Here is a 19,256-nt window from a genome sequence, read left to right as displayed (position 1 = left end):
GCTTGTATAATGAGAATCTCCTAATTTGGGACACCCTTTAAAAGTACCACTGTAGTGTTTGTAGTACTGCTTGCTGCTGCCTTACTCTCTAAAATTGCAGCAGGGACTGGAAGTGAATCTTGATGTGTCAGCATACTGTATTTTGCCAATATACAACATACTGACTAAGCTGCTTCAATGTTGTCTGTCAACTGTGAGCTGATATTTCCCCTTAAAGACTCCTTTAATAGACTTTCATCCAACCATCCATTTTTTATTTGTCTTCATTACAACCTTATCCTCCCTATACTGACTGACTTAAGACAGTGTTCACCCTGGACTGGTCACCAGCCAATTGCTGGGCACACACAGACAAGCATTGACACTAACGTTCCCATTTATGGACAACTGAAGTCTTCATTTAACCTAAGATATATGTTTTCAGAAAGTGGAAGAAAGCCGGAGTACCTGGAGAAAACCTATATGAGAATAGGGCGAACATGAAACGCACGGCAGATTAATTATGTACCTTCTGCCATCTAGTGTAACAGCACTTGTTCTGTCACTGTACATAGAGTTGAAGTACAATATTTGTAGTAAATAATTTTCAGAACAATTAAGTGAAATTGGATAAATTCCCAAAGCATACAGGCTGGAAATCACTGCACGATATTGACTGTTATTGAATGGCCCAACCAGAGCCCTGACTGAAACCCAATAGAGCATTCTCTGGAGCGACCTGAAAAATGCTGTCCAGAAACGTTCACCATCCAACCTGACAGAACTGGAGAGGACCTGCGAGGAGGAATGAATGGCAGGGGATCCCCAAATCTAGGAGTGAAAAACTTGTTGCATCATTCCCAAAAAGACTCATGGCTGTATTAGCTCAAAAGGGTGCTTCTACTATATACTGAGCAAGCGTCTGAATACTTATGGCTGTGTGATATTTCAGTTATTTAATAAATCTGCAAAAATTTCAACAATTAATTTTTTCTGTCAATATGGGGTGCTTTGTGTACATTGAGGGGAAAAAAATGAAAAATTATTTCAGCAAATGCCTGCAATATAACAGTGAAAAAATTAAGGGGGTCTGAATACTTTCCAAGCCCACTATAAGGTGTCAAACTTGAATCCTCCAGGCCAGTTCTAGGCCTCTGTAATTTTTGAGGGGCTGTAGCTCCTTTGTGAGGAGTTGGGCTTTGGAAGTGGGGGATGACAGTTCCAAGTTTTCATTATTTTTGGCATACGGTAACACAACTGGCAGTTTATAGATTAGTGATTTCAGTCACACCTGCCGTCTGACTACCATAACGTCATAGCTCACAATGAAAACAAATGTAAGACCCCTGAACTAAAAAGATAACTAGACATTTAACAATTGGTTATGAGCATGAATTGTAGCTCACAATGAAAACAAATGTAAGACCCCTGAACTAAAAAGATAACTAGACATTTAACAATTGGTTATGAGCATGAATTGGTGTGTAGATTCGGTATATTTATCTCACCTACCCGTTATTCTGTAAAATTTTCAAGTTTGGCGAGCTATCTAGAACAATTAGTAGTTTGACAGGAATATTTTTGACATCGTAGCCTGTGAGCTAAATAAGCTTGGTGGGTCCACAATTTTAGTTATTCGTAGTATTGGCCATGGTTCTTCCTCCCTGCTGAGATTCACTAGCTCTAGCAAATTTTGCTCACTCCAGTTAGATGACAATCATGGGAAAAAGTATGACAATTACTGAAGAAATGTATCTTCATTGTTCACTCCAGTTAGATGACAGTCATGGGGAAAAGTAATCACATGACAATTGCTGAAGAAATGCATCTTCAATATAGCTTTTTTTTTTTTTTAATTCTTCCTATTATGTATGGTAGCACACTGAGCTCATTCACTGCATCTGGATGGGTGGCAAAAACTGGGATTTGCAAGGAGCACGTGGCGGTTTGTGTGTTCAGACCTTGAATATTGCAATTTTCTGCTTGGCTACTGTATCATTACAGGCCTAATGTTAATGAATATTTAGCATGTTCTGTAACAAAAAGATCAGAATGTATGACTTATTTGGTGGTGTATAGTAAATCACTTAATTCTTTTATATTATTATTTAAAAAAAAAAAAAAAAACTCTGCCTTTGAACATTCCAAAGCTCTTACCCATCTTCTGTTGGGACATGAATGAGCGAAGAGAAAGCCATTCGTTTAGGAAGACTGTGTTGTCAATGTAATAGAAAATCAGTTCAATTTTGAAGTTATTTTCTTTGAAGTTTAATTTTTTCAGTCTTTGAAACAAACAGCAGCGCAGGTTTTTGTCATTTATTCTTAAGATTTGGAGCCAATCCTCAGCCTCTTCATTTTCCACAAGTTTTTCAACCAGTTGTCTCAGCCCTGGGGCAGAGCCTAAAGGACAATAGGGATTTACAACATTAATGCACACATACATAGATACTGACTACTCTAATTGATTGTCTCAATACTTACACGAACTGGAATGTGTTCATATTTGGTCCACTGGTCTGAGAATCCAAGGACAGTTGGTGCCTAACAAGGACTGTTTTCCTTCAAGTGTGTTCATCCTGCAACAAGACGATAAAATTAACACCCTGCCATTATCTTTATTTTGTATTCATGAAACATAAGTGATCCCGCAAGTCTTTGGTCCCACTGCCTTTTCACTTGAAGGATTGTTTCCAGTTTGGTGGTTGCAATGGCGGCGCTCTTCCAGGTCTCCTTTGTTTGAGGAAAAGGTTTTGAGACTGACAATGGACGATCATTTTAATTTTACATTGACAAACAAAGCCTTGAATATAGTTTTGTCTATGGTATTTAAATCATAAGTCAACCTTGCTTGCTTTAGACAAGTACTTAGTGCAAAAGGATCTCCATTTTCAGGGCTCAGCTGGCAAAAATCTTGTGGGCAAGGGACAAAAAGTCTTCGCTTGCCTTGGAGCTCGTTGCAATTCTGACAAATTTAGCTACAGTTAAAAAGGCACATTCAAGTTGACATCCTTTTTTTTATTTTTTCATTTTTTTTATTTTTTAAGTCCTTTGAGGCACTACTGTCTTGAATTGAGTGACGATTGCAATACAGGAACAATGAAAGGCATTTACAGATGTGAAACAAAGAGGTTTGCTTTGCTTACCAGCAGCAGTTGACTATGGGTTCTTGTAGGATAGAAGCTTGCATTTGGTTGCTCTTGCCTTTGGTTTTGTCGTAGCGTGCCATCGAATGGCTCTAGGATGATGGATCCATTTCTGATGGAACTACATTGGAACATTTTGAGAGTGACATTTGCCTAACCCTTTAACACAGCAGTGACCAATTTCTCTTTTGAGTGAAGTTCCAGAGCAGAGACTCACCAACTTAACTTTACAGAGAACTTGTTCAACGAGATATTGTTTTTTGTCATTCATTTTCCAGGCCTTTGGTTGTTATGCCTTGTTGGAATATTGATGCTCAGTGGTCAGTGTACACCTAAAAACTTTATTAGAGTAGGAAAGCCAAACTCAGGGCATTGTCGATTCCAGAAGCACTGAATGTACAAAAAAACACTTGGTAACTGTACCATTACATGAATAAGAGATAGGGGGGAAAAAAAAAATAAAAAATTAACGAAAAATTGGGAAAGTCAAGATACATTTTAAAGCTAAGACTCAATCCACAGATTTAGACTTTTTGTCAGACTTCTCCCACAACACTTTCAATGCTGCATGAAGACTAATATCTGCTTGAGAGACTTCCATGTCCATTTTAGTATCTGTTGCGAGCCATGCCCCTGTCCGGTCGACTGCCTCCACGGCCACCGCGTGGCCCTCCGCGGCTTGAACCGTACGAATCGCGAGGAGGGTATCCTCTCTCGCCAGGGGGAGCAGCCCTCTCCTGCCTACCCATTCGCTCGCCACGGGGAGATGGATACGGCTCACTCCGACTGCTGTAACTGTCACGCCCGCCATAGCCATCTCGGGAACTGCCTCCATAGTCGTCGTAACGACTGCTTCCGCTGCCCCCACCGAAGGACGGTGGGGGGCCCCGTGAAGGTGGGGCGCTGCGAGAGTTACCTGCAGGGTCAACGGGTCAGGTAATTGGCAAGGTATATTTTACACAATTTTTTTTTTTCTTGCAGGTTTGGTTCTCATTCTTTGCCAATACATTGAATTCTGTGATGTACCAACTGTACAGATGGGCAGATTTACATGTCACCATCTGTTGGTGGTGATGGAAGTTCTAAATTGAACACATTTGTTGCAGATATTTGGGGCGGTTAACATCCAGCCACTTTGAGTACTCAAGTTATTTGTTTCAACATGAAATCTGAGGCCACTTTTCCTTTTAGAGCTCCAAGTTTTCAGGGTGGTCTTGATGGTTATTTGGGAAGGAAACTCCTTGAGGGAGAGCTTTGATCTGCAGCATTCTGTTTTGTGGACGTTTCCAAGGACTGTTTCTGGCTCCTTAGGGTAGTCAACTCTGGCCATAACAAAATTTGAAGCACTTTTTTTTTTTTTTTTTTGAGAAACGCAGTGGCAAGAGATGCCAATGCTTGACAAACTAACAGCTGAAAAACTGCAACTTTTGTTGGCACAGCAAAGTGTATGAGAATATTTGGAAAGTGGTTTCCTTTGGGTTGTTCTTTCTTGAAAATGAAGGTTGGTTATTTATGCAGCTCCTCTTCGTGCCATTGTGTTTTTGTTTTATACCTGTATAAAAATATCGTACCGTAACCATCAAACGAATCTCTGTACGAGCCTCCGCCACCACCACTGCCGCCGCTCGGACGGTCCATGTAGCTTCTGGAATCCCGTCCTCCACCATAGCCATCACGGTCACTGCAATAAATACATAGTCATTTTGTCATCATGTGGGATTTGGCTTAGCTATGCATCCAAACTGAGGATTGATCAGATTTGTCGACTTTACTAATGCGCGTCACCGTTTAAAGGCCGACGTTGACTAATAGCAGGTTTTTGGCATCTCATCTTCCCATCAGCCAATTTACGGAGGACTTTCAACTCGCCAGTCTGTTGCCATTGTCTGACCATAATGCTCTGTGGAACAGTAAATCATCTGGCCAACAACGCGACAGTCTTCCAACATTTGCATGGGTCCAAGAGTATGACAATAAGATGGCTGTGCATAAGAACACTGCTTAGCCTCGCATCGCTAGCTTTGGCTAGTCCGATCGCCGCTGGTCTTAAAAGACTCATACCATGGACTACATTGCCGAGGACGAGGAACGAGGGGAGAAGCGCGAAGTTAAACTTGATCTTCAACACCAAAATGTTAAGGCCCATAATTCATGGACAACAACTGTGTTAATTCATCATACTACACAAACCTCAGCCTGGCTATAACGCCCCGTTCTTACAAAATGCTATGCTATGACACAAGATGAGACCGGCCAGCTAGAGAAAAAATATGCACAGGACTTATAATAATTACAAGTATATTCGGCATACTGGTGAGTTGTATTTTTGAACATTTATTTGTTTCGAAGCCATCCGCACAAAATAAGGGTGCGGTCCCAACCTTTGTGTGCTGATGGAAAATATATTCTCTTGGAAAAATATCAGTCATCAATTAACTGACGACTTTGATCTAGGCATGGGCCGATTACAGTGTTGCAAGGTATAAAGAGGTTGTGAAAAGTAAAGGATTCAATAACTGCTAAAACTGCCTGTTTCTGATGAGCTATTTTTGTGAGTCCCAATACAATTGGCTGTTTCCAAAGGCAAGACTTAGGCAGGTTGAATTTTATGCACTTTTTTTGACTGCGTACAGTCCGCATAGACAAAGGAAGAGAGCGGCAGAATCTCTCTCATCCACTCTGGCCGTGTCCTGCCTTCCTCCTCCTGAGTCCACCCACAAAACAAACCCCACACGCGACTATTTCATCTTTTTACCATTGTGTAATTTGCACCTTTGAACTAAAAAAAAATACATGCAACTGTGAACACCTATGTCTGCTATTACACAATAAGTGTTTGTGGAAAAAAAATGCATATGCAATTGCAGCTACAATGCATGCAATGGAATACCGTATGCAGGAGTTGCCCTTTGACAGCTGTATTTTTAAAGGCAAAACATGAGAGTTTACAACAGCTACACAGTTCACCTTGCCGTGTCGATCGATTTATGTTCAAGAAAATTAGTGCATGAACAATCTCTTCAATTAGACAACCAGTAGAGTTTCAGAACAAATAGGTACAGCAACTAATTTTATAAACAGTTTGACCACAATAATTCAAGAAGAGTTATGCATCTCACATAAATCCCATGTCTGCATTTAAGATTACTTATACAGCATGCCACTTTACTTTTCATACTGCCATGCAAGATTGAACGGGTCCCATAAATTCACATGTTCGTTAAAAATTTTAATGGTAAATAAAAAGTTTCAACTCATGAATTTAGTTGTAATTTCATTTATTGCATATTTAGAAAGCAGCTACATTGTTTAAATCTAGTTTAGTCCCTTTTATGACAAAGAACAATGCATGTTTACAAATGTTTTGTGTGCTTGAGCATTTACTTTTCAGCTCTTGGCAAATACTCAGCGGCTGCAAATGGAACTTTGTATTTTAAATAAAAGTAACAATGTACCAAATATTCTGTATTTTCTTTAAAATTTGAAATAGTTTGTGATCAGTGGGGAAAAAGAGTTTACTTACCGAAATTTGAAAGCTCTAATTCCAATACCACCAGAATCTGATACCGACCCTTGCGTATTTTCATTACTAAAAAATATATATATATATATATATATATATATATATTTTTTTTTAAATCTTTACTTGTTCACCCTCAAACCAAAACACTTACCTGTAACCCCTGGACATTGAGCCATAGTCATCCCGGGAACTGGAGTAATCCCGGTATGAATAATCTCTTGGAGGTGGTCCATAGTCCCTTGAATCTCTCGAGTTATAATCCCGACTGGAGTAGCTGCCAAAAATTAATTGCATTCAAGATAGTAACTGTTACTAATGAGTTGTTTTTGTTTCCCCAAATGAACATCTACACACATGGTAATATGTATCAGGCTACAAATGCAGTTGAAACATGAAGAGCTTCAGGATAAAGGCTTCTTTATACTTGCGCGTGCATTATGCCTTTATACTCTTGGGCAACCCACGCGCGCAGTTTTGAAAATGACCTGCAGTTTTCCTCCAAGTCAGGGGTGTCGCTACAGCTGGTATTGGCTCAGACATCACAGGGTGGAGTTTCCTCTGCATTTTTTGGCCATTTCCAGTAGCCGTTTTTACTTTACTTTCCGGAACAAAGCAACAACAATAGCGACCCTGGAACAGTGTCTGCTAGAACAAATGGACCTAGATGAGTTTAATTATGCTGCAAAATCGATCAAGAAGGTGGCTGCGTAGGTGGTATGTGGAACCCAGGGGACCGCTGAGTAAGTCATCACGGCATGTGACTAAAACGGACCAATTGCGAGAGATCTTCACGGCATTCTACGCGCAGCAACAATTTTTACCGTGTGCGCGTCTCAAGTGACTCATAGGGGCCGCGCGGCCCAATGCGTCAGTCACGTGATTCAATGCGGCCGCGTGAGCACGGGAGTATAAAGAGGCCTTAAGTGGTACAGAAAGCAGGTGGGTGGAAGATTTAATGTGCCCTACCCATCTTTTGAGTTGTAATGGTCATCTCTGGGTGATGGATAGTCATCCCTTCTGGACATCATAGAGTCTCTGCGAGGGGGTGGACCATATGGGTCCCTGTCCCTTGACATTGGGGCTGAAAAGCAAAGTGATGAGACATTAGGGCTGCATGAAAATTTGTTTGAGCATCGTCATTGCGATGTACGTGTGCGCAACAGTCACATCGCAAGGTCTGCTGCAATGTTGGTGTACTGTAATATACAGTGAATTAACTAATATTAAAAGTGACCAGCAGAGGGACCGGATTGGACATGCTAATAACAGTAGCACCCATGTTACAGTAAATTATAATGCTTCAAACAACACACGCAGCAGCCCAGAGTGTTTACTTATCTCCTTGTATGATAACTATGAATGAGGACACAGGAAACAATGCATACCTTCTGCATATTCCTATTTCGATCTGACTGAAACGACAGTGGGTGGGCACTCTTTTGTAACACAGTACATCAATTTTTACATTACTAGAAAAAATATTTGTATAAGAATACTTTAGTTAAAACACTGTACGATCACACTGTGATAATACTGTTTTGTAATACAAGAATAGATAAATGATTTTAATAATAGTCAGCCAGACCTGCGAGGAATGAAAAGTTAATGAATGTAATTTCACCATCATTGCTGTCATACTGTGTTTTTGTTTGCACATTAAGGACAAAAGTCCTGTTTCGGTTTTCAGTTTTCCTACACAGATTTTAAAATTCCATACTTTTTCAAGATTCTAATTTCCATACGCATAGGGAAAACATTTAAATAATTTGTGACTTATGAGTAAAGAGATGTGTATCATTCTGACTCTTTATATGGCATTATGCCACCAAATTTCCAGAAGATTAATGGGATCATAAGGGGTCCTTCGCCAACCAGTTTTTATAATTTGACTTTGTGAGCCAATTGTCAGAGAATTTATATATCTACCCATCACGAGTTACGTAAACAATCAGACAAGATCGGATGCATATAAATCAGAGTTAATGCCCGACGAGGTATACAATTAAGAATTAACAGGTGACGTGGAGGCATGAACCAACACGCAGCGGAGGACCGTTGCCTCCGCCAGGTCCATTAATCCCTGGTAACTACATTATCATTGATCGAGCTATGTATTTTTAGATATAATTTTTTGTTTTAGACAGCTTTTGTAACAGTCTTGGAAACTGATATTTGTTCCCATCCAGTAGTTTCCATTTTCCATACTTTTCCTGACCTGGAAATTGAAGAAATCAAATTCCATACTTTTTGTACGTAGGAACCCTGTGTTTTAATTCGTGATTTAAGAATTACAAAATGAATGAATGGTTGGCAACAATTGGGAAAAGTATTTTTATTTTGAGGGTAATAACCAGTCAGAAATTTCTTTTTGGGGGGGGGGGGAATAGAATCTGGAATATGATTTAAATATTTTTGAACTACGAGTCATTTATGCGAACTACTACATTTTTGGAACAATGAACTGAACTTTGAACTAGTTTGCGTAGAAAATGAACTTTCCAAACATTGATCCTGTTTGTACTGATTATTTCGCAATTATCTCTCTAATCAAGTCCTATCAGTAATCCTAATCAAGTCCAATCAGTATAATCAAACAGCTGGACTCCAATGAAGGTGTAGAACCATCTCAAGGACGATCAGAGAAAAATGGACAGCACCACAGTTAAATATATGAATTTCACAGCAAAGGGTCTGAATACTTATGGCTGTTTGAGATTTCAGTTTTTCTTTAATCTGCAAAAATTTCAACGATTATTTTTTTTTCTCTCAATATGGGGTGCTGTGTGTACATTTGGGGGGGGGGTGAACTTAAATGATTGTAGCAAATGGCTCCAATATAACTGAAAAACTTAGGGGCCTGAATACTTTCAGTACTCACAGTATAACGCAGGTTTAAAAAATAAAAATAAAAAAAATATATATATAAAGGCATTTGTTTTCAATATCATGTAAGCCCTAACAGACTTGCACATTTTATCTAAAATACACTACACACAGAACACAATGCTTACGTCTGTTCATGGGACCAGATTGAGCAGATCGTTTCGGTGGAGGGCCTCCATTGCGCATAGGTGGTCCTCTCTTCATCGGAGGGGGACCTCTTGACGACATCCCCTTAAAGAAGGGTTCTCCATTGTCGTCGTCATAGTAGTCTGCAAGCACAACAAAAGAAAATATATATATATATTTTTTGGCTTCAACAACAAAATCGATTTTAAAAGTAAAATTTATTGTTTTGTTGTGTCGTGCGATTATGTCAGTCACCAGCTGCGTCATGTGACTATTACATTAGCCACCTCTGTGCTCCTGTTGTGTGCCTTATATTGGGAGTGTTGTTCCTGCTGTATGCAGGTTGGCCTCTTGGGGGCAGTGTAGTGCAACCACACAACTTCAGAAAGCCTCAGACCAGAAGAAGAAACTTATGATTGCAAAGCATACAAAAATTTACAGAGGAGGAAGACTATGTCTGTGAGTACTGTTATATTACCCGTCGGTATGAGTTACCACTGTTTTTGTGTGTGAATTTTTTTTGTTATTAGTTAAATCCCTTTTGTGCTGACAAATCCTTATTTTTGCTATGCGGTTGTGTCTGGTCAGTGGAGTGGCCACCTCATGCCTAAATTGACGCTGGCCCGCTACTGAGTTTTAAATGACAAGTGAGAGCCTTCAACTCTTCAACCAGTACTACAGATGGTACTACTGGTGAGCAAGCTAGCTAGCCCGCAGCTACCTCGTAAAATCCCGTAAGCTGGTAAACTTTTTCCGCCGCAAGTCACCTACAGCTTTTTTTTTGGTTTTGTTTTCAAACACACATTACCAATGCTGCTACATTTGTCACAGGAATAAAACAAAAAAATTCCCTGAGTGACATTACATATGATCATCTCAATATTACAAGGGTATGTGCTTATGTGTGTGGGGGCTATACTGCTGTGACGATTGCTTGCTTAATTTGTGTCTCGTTTTCATTAACATACAGTTTTTAACAGTTAAATCTCTCTGTCTATGTTATATACACACACATAAACCGAAGATATGTGCAAAGTTGAAAAGCGCATTAAGTGCAATGATTGTAGTAGTAATGATTTATCCATGTTATGTTTGGGACTGATTTTAAATGGGTAACTGTTTTGTTAGTAGTGGAACGGTAGGTGACTGGTTACAGCGTCTGCTCACAGTTCTGAGGACCGGGGTTAAACCCCCGGCACCGCCTGTGTGGATTTTGCATGTTCTCCCCGTGCCTGCGTGAGTTTTCTCCGGGCACTCCGGTTTCCTCACACATCCCAAAAACATGCATGGTAGGTTAATTGACAACTCTAAATTGCCCGTAGGTGTGAATGTGAGTGCGAATGGTTGTTTGTTTTCTATGTTCCCTGCGATTGCCTGGCAACCAGTTCAGGATGTACCCCGCCTCCTGCCCGATGATAGCTGGGATAGGCTCCAGCACACCCGCGACCCAAGTGAGGAGAAGCGGCTCAGAAAATGGATGGATGTTTTGCAAGTAAATACTTTGCAAAAATAGTGTGAATAATCATAAACAGTACTTTTATATTGTGGTGGTACACTTCTGCAATTACTTAAATGTATGTCAATCATATGGTAGTGGCAATACTCAAAATTCAGTGGTTTTCCCAGAGGAAGCGGTTTCGGAGCCTTCACTATAACAATTGGAACCTCTGAGTCGAACAAATGATCAAATAAAAGTAAAGCCCTTGATTGTATTTAATTGGCCTGTCTGTCTGCCACTGCTTGTTTCATTTTTTTCCCCCCATAGTACAATATTTAGCAAATATCTCGAGTCACTCAATCTTTGCTTCATACAAAACTATGGTATGCCATGGTCATGCTGTACCTCCTCAAACAATGGTGCGGCCAATTCATGGCTGATGCAACCAACTGAAAAAGTTGGTCGCACCAGTGCTACTAGTGCAAAGGTTAGTGTAGAGAACGGGTATGAGGGAGGCAGGTCAGACTCCGTTTCGACATGGATGAATAACTACCTTTTTAGTACATCTGTATATGCTCTTTTTTTCATTTATTTACCATTAATTTTTCCAACAGCTCAGGTCCCTTATAAACTAGGTATCGAATACTCGTGGACAACATATACCAACAACGGACAGCTGAAGGAAAGGGAGAGAAAAAATTAAAAAAAAAGGGGGGGGGGGGGGGGGGGGATCTGACATTGAGTATGTCCTCCAGATGTTGTATAGATTCCATAGGTACGTGATCATGTTAAAAAACATGTTAGCAGCTTGTCATGTAATGCATTTATGGTTAGCTTCACCACTGTTATTTGGAGCAGGAGCGTGAGTCCAGTCTCTCATCAGCCAGACTGCGCAGTGGATCGATCACACACAGGACAAGCAATCGCAGTAAAGTTTGAAGAGAAGCTCGATACATGGAATATTCAGAAAGACGCCATTCACGTATTGCGACACAATGCAAAGAACATGATAAAAAGGTATGGATGTGACAAGAGTTTCCCAGTCTCTCGTGTCACGCATACACTCCATACAGCTCTGAATGAAGGCCTGCTTGCTCAAAAAAATCTAGCAGAAGCCATAGCCATAGGACTTGGGGGGGGGGGGAAAGTTCAACGGTTTTATTTTGCACTTTACTTTGAACAAATACTCGAGTTGGTAGTTTTATTTTGCACTTAATTTATTACAAATGCATCCTCAACTGAGCGCGAGTTTTATTTTGGACTAACTCCCCATTGCTTTTACCAGAAACAAAGGGTATTTTTTTTAATTATCTAATTGTGTTAATTGTAATTTTATGTCAAAAGTACCAGTATCGATACTTGGTATCAGAGAGTACTCAAGTGGGGACACAGACCTCTCTGTGCACTTATGCAAAGCCAATTTGAAATAACGTCCTGTTTTTTAATTAAGGGATGCAAATAATATAAGAAATGATTGATCAATTAAAAAATAATTAGTTGCAGCACTACATACATTTGACGGAAATTTAATTCTGGATCCTGCAAATCATTTACCTCTGGATGGTGGGCCTCTCATTCCACCTCCCCTGGATCCCCGGAGGCCCCTGGGTGGGCCACGACTGCGAGAGTGCATGGATGGGGGTCCGCGCCTCCCTCCAGACTCAAACTGAGGCTTGGTAGCCTGCTCCACTTTGATAGACTTGCCATCAAGAGACTGTGGCACACAACAATGAGAGCCCCCACCCCCCTCATTTAAATACCAGTAAATGTTTTCTTTAGAACTAGAATGCATTTGTAACATTTCAAACTACAATCCGTACCTTTCCGTTCATCTCACGTGCTGCATCCTTTGCATCTGCTGGATTATCGAACGTCACAAATGCAAAACCCCTTGACTTGTTTGTTTCACGGTCTTTCATCAGAAGAACTGGAAATACAGAAAAATTGAGTAAGAGCAGTGATATGGTCTACCGTCTGAAAACTTAAGACGGCATGCTCTCGGTTTTGTTTAAAGTAGAAAAATAACTGGTGTTGTATAGATATAGCACAACCACTTAACACTGCTTTTTTACTGGTACCGTATTTTCCGGACTATAGAGCGCATCGGATTAGAAGACGCGCCCACTTTGTGTAGAATTAATTATTATTTATTTATTTATTTTTTAATACATACAGTAGCCGCACCGGACCATACGCCACCGATATATACACTGTGAAATTAGATATTTACACAGAAAGACTTTATAAATGTTTATTTACATACCTTGTTTCCGGCAGTAAAAACATAACAGAAAAGTAATTGTTTTTATTCATCCTCCTCCTGTTCACTGAAACCACTGAAGCTTTTCAGTGTCAGAGTTGAACATCTCAGAACATCTCCGTCACACACCATTTCAGTCTCTCTGTCGCTCTCAATGTCATTTTCATCTCGAGGCACAGTTACCGCTGAAGTTGTGCTGTTCGCCTCACGTAGCAGTCCAGGCTTTCGAAATCCGTTGGTGATCGTAGATTCTTTCACACTGCTCCACGCTTTTAAGATCCACTGGCAGACCTCAGAAAAGGATGATCTTCGCATGTGGCCAGTTTTTGTGAAAGATTTCTCGCCGCTGATCATCCAAGCCTCCCACTTACCTCAAGAGTGGCGCTTTAAAATCATGATTCACACTGATCTCCAGTGGCTGCAAAAACTTTGTTGTACCTCCAGGAATCACAGTTGGAATTGAGTTTGATCTCTTGATGGGTATTGTCACAGAATGTGTTATACTGGCCCTCATACTGTCCAAAACAAGCAATGTTTTTTTCCGGTGAAAAAAATCCTCACAGGCTCCTAATGTAACACTCTGTCAGCCCTTCAGTCATTAAGCTTTCCATCATCCACCCTTTTTGTTAACTTTAACAACTCTGGCTGTTGGGAGTTTTTCTTTTGGCATAGTCGTCCGCTTAAAAATCACCATTGGTGGAAGCTTTTGTCCGGAAGCGGTGCAGCTCAAAACACACATGAAGTGCATTCTCTCGTGGCCAGTTACGTGCAGCAGCTCCATTTCCCTCCTGGATAGACTGATCGATGGCTTTCAACTTAAAAGCTCCATCTTACCCTTTTCTTGTACTTTTCATGTGTGAAAAATAAAAAATATTTTGCATCCGTGCGTGTCGTGCAGCACTTTGCGTTGAGCGCGACAAAAACTAGCATTGTCGTCTTCTACACGTCTGCGCATGCCCAAACCCTAGTGCATTATGGGAAGCGGTCATGTTTTAAGCATTACGTTCAAACAAGTTCTTACTTATTGCACCCCTAAATAGCCGTTAGCGGGGGGGAAAAAATCCATATTTTAGCCGCATCGTTACATAGGGCGCAGGGTTCAGAGAATGGGAAGAAAAGTAGTGGCTTGTAGTCCGGAAAATACGGTAAGTAGTTCAATGTTTTCCAACCTTTATTGAACAAAGATATATTTTAGTTTCGGGGGAAAAAAAAAAAAAAAGTTTAATTGCATCAAGTGAAAGAGCATTTTATTGGTTTCCCTGTCATTATATGTCCCTTGCAGAGATAGATGAACACTATTCAGGGACCTGGGCGAACGTTTTGCACTAGAGCTCCCAAATCTCAGGCGTTGGTTGACAACGATTAGGAGAAAGGTTGCTATATTGTGTGTCCAGGAGACCAGGTGGAAAGGCAGTAAGGCTAGAAGTTTAGGGGCAGGGTTTAGATTATTTTAGCATGGTGTAGATGTGAAAAGAAATGGAGTCGGGTTATTTTAAAAGAAGAGTTGGCAAAGAATGTCTTGGAGGAAGAGTATCAAATCAAAAAATTGAAACTGGAAATTTAGGGTGTTGGGTATAATGTGATTAGTGGCTATGCCCCACAGGTAGGGTGTGACCTAGGTGAAAGAAATTCTAGAAGGAGCTAGACGAAGTAGTTCTGAGCATCCCAGACAGAGAGAGAGTTGTAATTGGTGCAGATTGTAATGGACCTGTTGGTGAAGGAAATGGGGGTGATGAAGAAGTGATGGGTAAGTATGGCATCCAAGAAAGGAACTTGGAGGGAGAGATGGTGGTAGACTTTGAAAAAAGGAGGCAAATGGCTGCAGTGAAAACTTTTTCTCCAGAAGAGGCACGAACATAAGGTGACCTACAAGAGCGGAGGGGTAGAAGCACGCAAGTGGATTACATTTTGTGCAGACTATGTAATCTGAAGGAGGTTACCGACTAAGGTAGTGGTAGGGGAGAGTGTGGCTGGACAGCATAGAGTGGTGGTGTGTAAGATGACTCTGGTGGTGGGGAGGAAGATTAGGAAGACAAAGGCACAGCAGAGAACCATGTGGTGGAAGTTGAGACAGGACGAGTGTTGTACAGCTTTTCGGGAAGAGGTGAGACAGGCTCTCGGTGGACAGGAGGAGATTCCAGAAGACTAGACCACTACAGCCAAGGTGATCAGAGAGGCAGGCAGGAGAGTACTTGGTGCATCTTCGGGCAGGGAAGGAGAGAAGGAGACTTGGTGGTGGAACCTCACAGTACAGAAAATCTTACAAGGAAAAAGCTTAGCTAAGAAGAAGTGGGACACAGTGGACTGAGGAGAGGCAAAAGGAATACATTGAGATGCGACATAGGGCAAAGGTGGCAAAGGCCAAACAAGAGGCATATGATGACATGTATGCCAGGTTGGACAGTAAAGAAGGAGAAAAGGATCTATACAGGTTGGCCAGACAAAGGGATAGAGATGGGAAGGATGTGCAGCAGGTTAGCGTGAATAAGGATAGAGATGGAAATGTTGACTGGTGCCACTAGTGTGCTCGATGGATGGAAAGAATACTTTGAGGAGTTGATGAATGAGGAAAATGAGAGAGAAGGGAGAGTGAAGAGGCAAGTGTGGTGGACCAGGAAGTGGCAATGATTATTAGTAAGGGGGAAGTTAGAAAGGCATTAAAGAGAATGAAAAATGGAAAGGCAGTTGGTCCTGATGACATTCCTGTGGAGGTATGGAAGCATCTGGGAGAGGTGGCTGTGGAGTTTTTAGAGAATAGAATTCTAGCACGTGAGAAGATGCCTGAGGAATGGAGGAAAGGTGCGCTGGTGCCCATTTTTAAGAACAAGGGTGACATGCAGAACTGTGGGAACTATAGAGCAATAAAGTTGATGAGCCAGAGTGGTGAGGCTAGCAATGATGTATGGATTAAAAACAGTGGCACTGAAAAGACAAGAACCAGAGCTGAAGGTGGCAGAAATTAAGATGTTGAGGTTCGCTCTCAGAGTGACCAGGTTGGATAAAATTAGAGCTCCTCAGAGGGACATCTAAGGGTCAATGTTTTGGAGCCAAAGTTAGAGAGAGCAGACTTCGACGTTCAGAGGAGAAATATAAATATATCTCATATAGATATAGCCTTGTAAAAACTCAGGTTTGGCACAATATGCAACCTAAACTTCAAAGTACACTTTGATCCAACGGGATTCAAAGCAAAGGTTTATTTTCGTCATGGCTTCGTGTTTTGTTTCCATGACTGCCATTTTGTTATTGCACAGAGTGACTACTTTTTCTTCAATATTATAAACCAGACAAGCTAAACCAAATGTGATCGTCGAGGTTATGCTATACTCGCACCGGAAAGTTCCTTCATTAACTCTCGCTGTGGCTAAAAGAGACGTTTTTTTTAGTTGCTTGTTTTTTTAATGGTACATTGTAGCTTTTGTGAAGGGATAAGAAAGTTGGAAAGTGTCCATTTGTCTCATACCTTGAACAATCCTGCCATATTTGCTGAAGTATTGCTCCAAGGCCTTCTCGGTGGTCTCGGTATTCAGCCCGCCGATAAACAGTTTGCCTGGTCGGTCTGCTTCGGCCATGCTGCAAAAAAATCAACCGTCAGAGACAAAAACGTCGAACGAATATTCAACGCGGTCGTTGTTTTTAGAAGCGCGCACCATATTATGAAACTATCGAGACATTCGGCGTAACCTACCTTCTTTGTGTTGTTGAATACACAAAATGGCGATAAGCGTGTTTGTTAGCGATAGCGTGTTTGCTACTCGACTCACGAAACGTCGCAGGCGACTGATTAGTGGCGTGAAAGACAAGATAAGAATCACTAAGCCACTTAATACGTTATAAAATAAGCTAAAACACCTCGCTATGGTTCCTACTGATGTTAATGTGGCAGAGAAAGGAGACACAAATGAAAAAAGGGCGCTTTTCAACAGAGTGCTCAAGCTCCACCCCTTCTCCTTTCCGTCTTTTTCCGGTTTGGATTTGATTGGTGGTTGGCAACCATGTCTAAGCGCATTGGCGCCACCTATTGGACTGGAGTGGGGCTCACTGGAAAGACTCGGAATGTCTGTCCTTTTTTAAATTAAAACGTTCATTCGTTCATTGTTCCTTTTATGTAATGAAGTTGTTCGGAATTCAGCCACTGAGAAGGACAGTGGATTACTATTTTTTTCGTTTTTAAGATAAAAGCAGAAATGAATAGAAAAGCCATATTTTTTTGATGGATTTAAATTAAGGTGTAGTTCCAATTTTGAAGGGCAGGGGCAGACCATTATTGCGGTTTGAATGTATTCCGCACTTTTTTTTTTTAACTTGCGTGCCTGCAGTGGTTGTGCATGTTAGTGAAAGTGAATGTTATTTATCATCTTTCGTGAAAATTTGATAGACTTGACTGATGGACTTAGAACACTATTCATTATATTGGGCAGCAGCCATACAGCTATTCTGCAAAATGACAAAAATTGAGTTAACACGTCGCAGTAGCTCAATTGTGATTCCCGATGTTGAAAGTTTATTTTCTTTTAGTGCTGATGTCAATCATATCCCAACAATCTAGAAGCACATGCAGTCTCATTCTTGCCATAAATATCACAGCTGGGTGCTTTGTTAGTTTGTGAAGCGGATAAACACACCGTATTCAATTCAACACTTCGATTCTAGACCATCTTTCGTCCCAGACCAACCTGCTGCTGTATTTTGTATGTCTTCCTGTGTCACTTATGGACCATTTTCTTGTTATATGTCCTGAATTTGCCTTTTAAAGATGGCCAGAATATGTGCATCCTCATTTCCTTCTATTCCTACATCTGGAGGAATAAAAATACAATTTAAAAAAACAAGCACTCAACCCTTACTATTTAGCCTATATACCGTATACTGTAGCCTATATACAATGGATATAAAAAGTCTACACAACCCTGTTCAAATGCCAATTTTTTTGTAATATGAAAAAAGTTTGACCAAGATAAATAATTTCAAAAGTTTTTCTACCATTAATGTTACATATAACACATAAATCTGCACAAAATCTCCTAAATATATGTAGGAAATGTGCTATGGCTCGATGAAACCCAGGTTGAATTTTTTGGCCATAATTTCAAAAGGTATATGTTTGGTGCAAACACAACACTGCAAAATAACAAAAGAACAACAAACCTACAGTTAAGCATCATGGTCTCAGACTGTTTTTCTTCATCTGTAACTGGGACCTTAGTTCAAAATAGCAGTCTGACTTGGCAGAAAACCTTTAAACTTCTCAGAGAAATCAAAAAGTAAAGTTAGGAAAAGCCTACTAGAACATCTGAACTTTATTAGGGGTTAATCAGATGTGCGTTAAATGGTGGCAGGTGTGTGCTGACTCCCATTTAACGAGTTTGAATGTGACTGGTTAATTCAGAACACAGTCACATCCCAGTTATAAGAGGGTGTGCACACGTGTGCTCCATCATTATGTCAGTTGTTTATTTTTGTCGTATTGTTTTTTTTTAAGTCTAAAATTGTTTTTAGTTGATTGTACATGTCATAGGTCCCAGATAGGAAAAATCAGTCAAGATTTCAGGAAGAAAATTCTGGACTTGCACAAGTCTGGTTCATCCCTGGGTGCAATTTCCAGATGCCTGAATGTGCCACGTTCATCTGTTCACTTCAAACAATTACATGCAAGTATAAACACCACTAGAATGTCCAACCATCATATCAGTAGGAAGGAGAAGGTTCTGTGTCACAGAGTTTAACATGCTTTGGTCCAATATGTGCACATCAACCCAAAAACAATAGCAATAGATCGTGCGAAGAGGCTGAGTGAAGCTGGTAAGAGTGTGTCATTATCCACAGTGAAACGAGTGTTGTACAGACATGGGCTGAAAGGCCACTTTGCCAGCAAGAAGCCATTACTCCAAAAGATACATAAAA

The 19,256-nt window shown here is 40.6% G+C and overlaps 1 protein-coding gene across 3 annotated transcripts; it reads right to left on the bottom strand.

The window, feature by feature from the left end:
• Positions 1–2,231: 2,231 nt before the first annotated feature.
• Positions 2,232–17,309, bottom strand: rbmx (RNA binding motif protein X-linked). Of its 3 annotated transcripts, XM_061686707.1 has the most exons (11): positions 17,041–17,309; positions 16,816–16,925; positions 12,913–13,019; positions 12,647–12,806; positions 9,657–9,797; positions 7,612–7,726; positions 6,797–6,919; positions 4,694–4,803; positions 3,123–4,038; positions 2,461–2,555; positions 2,232–2,379 (listed from the first exon to the last, which is right to left on the bottom strand). In XM_061686707.1, the coding sequence occupies exons 2-9, from the start codon at positions 16,922–16,924 to the stop codon at positions 3,731–3,733; spliced, it is 1,173 nt and encodes a 390-aa protein (XP_061542691.1). In that variant the 5' UTR covers position 16,925; positions 17,041–17,309; the 3' UTR covers positions 2,232–2,379; positions 2,461–2,555; positions 3,123–3,730. The 3 variants fall into 3 exon arrangements, with proteins under 3 accessions (XP_061542691.1, XP_061542690.1, XP_061542692.1); XM_061686706.1 differs by having other exon boundaries at positions 2,461–4,038; XM_061686708.1 differs by lacking the exon at positions 3,123–4,038.
• Between the last annotated feature and the right edge of the window lie 1,947 nt (positions 17,310–19,256).

This window comes from Phycodurus eques, chromosome 9 (assembly GCF_024500275.1).
Source record: "Phycodurus eques isolate BA_2022a chromosome 9, UOR_Pequ_1.1, whole genome shotgun sequence".
Classification (NCBI taxonomy): Eukaryota; Metazoa; Chordata; class Actinopteri; order Syngnathiformes; family Syngnathidae; genus Phycodurus; species Phycodurus eques.
Note: the sequence above shows the minus strand (reverse complement) of the source record. Positions and strands in the feature narration are given on the sequence as shown.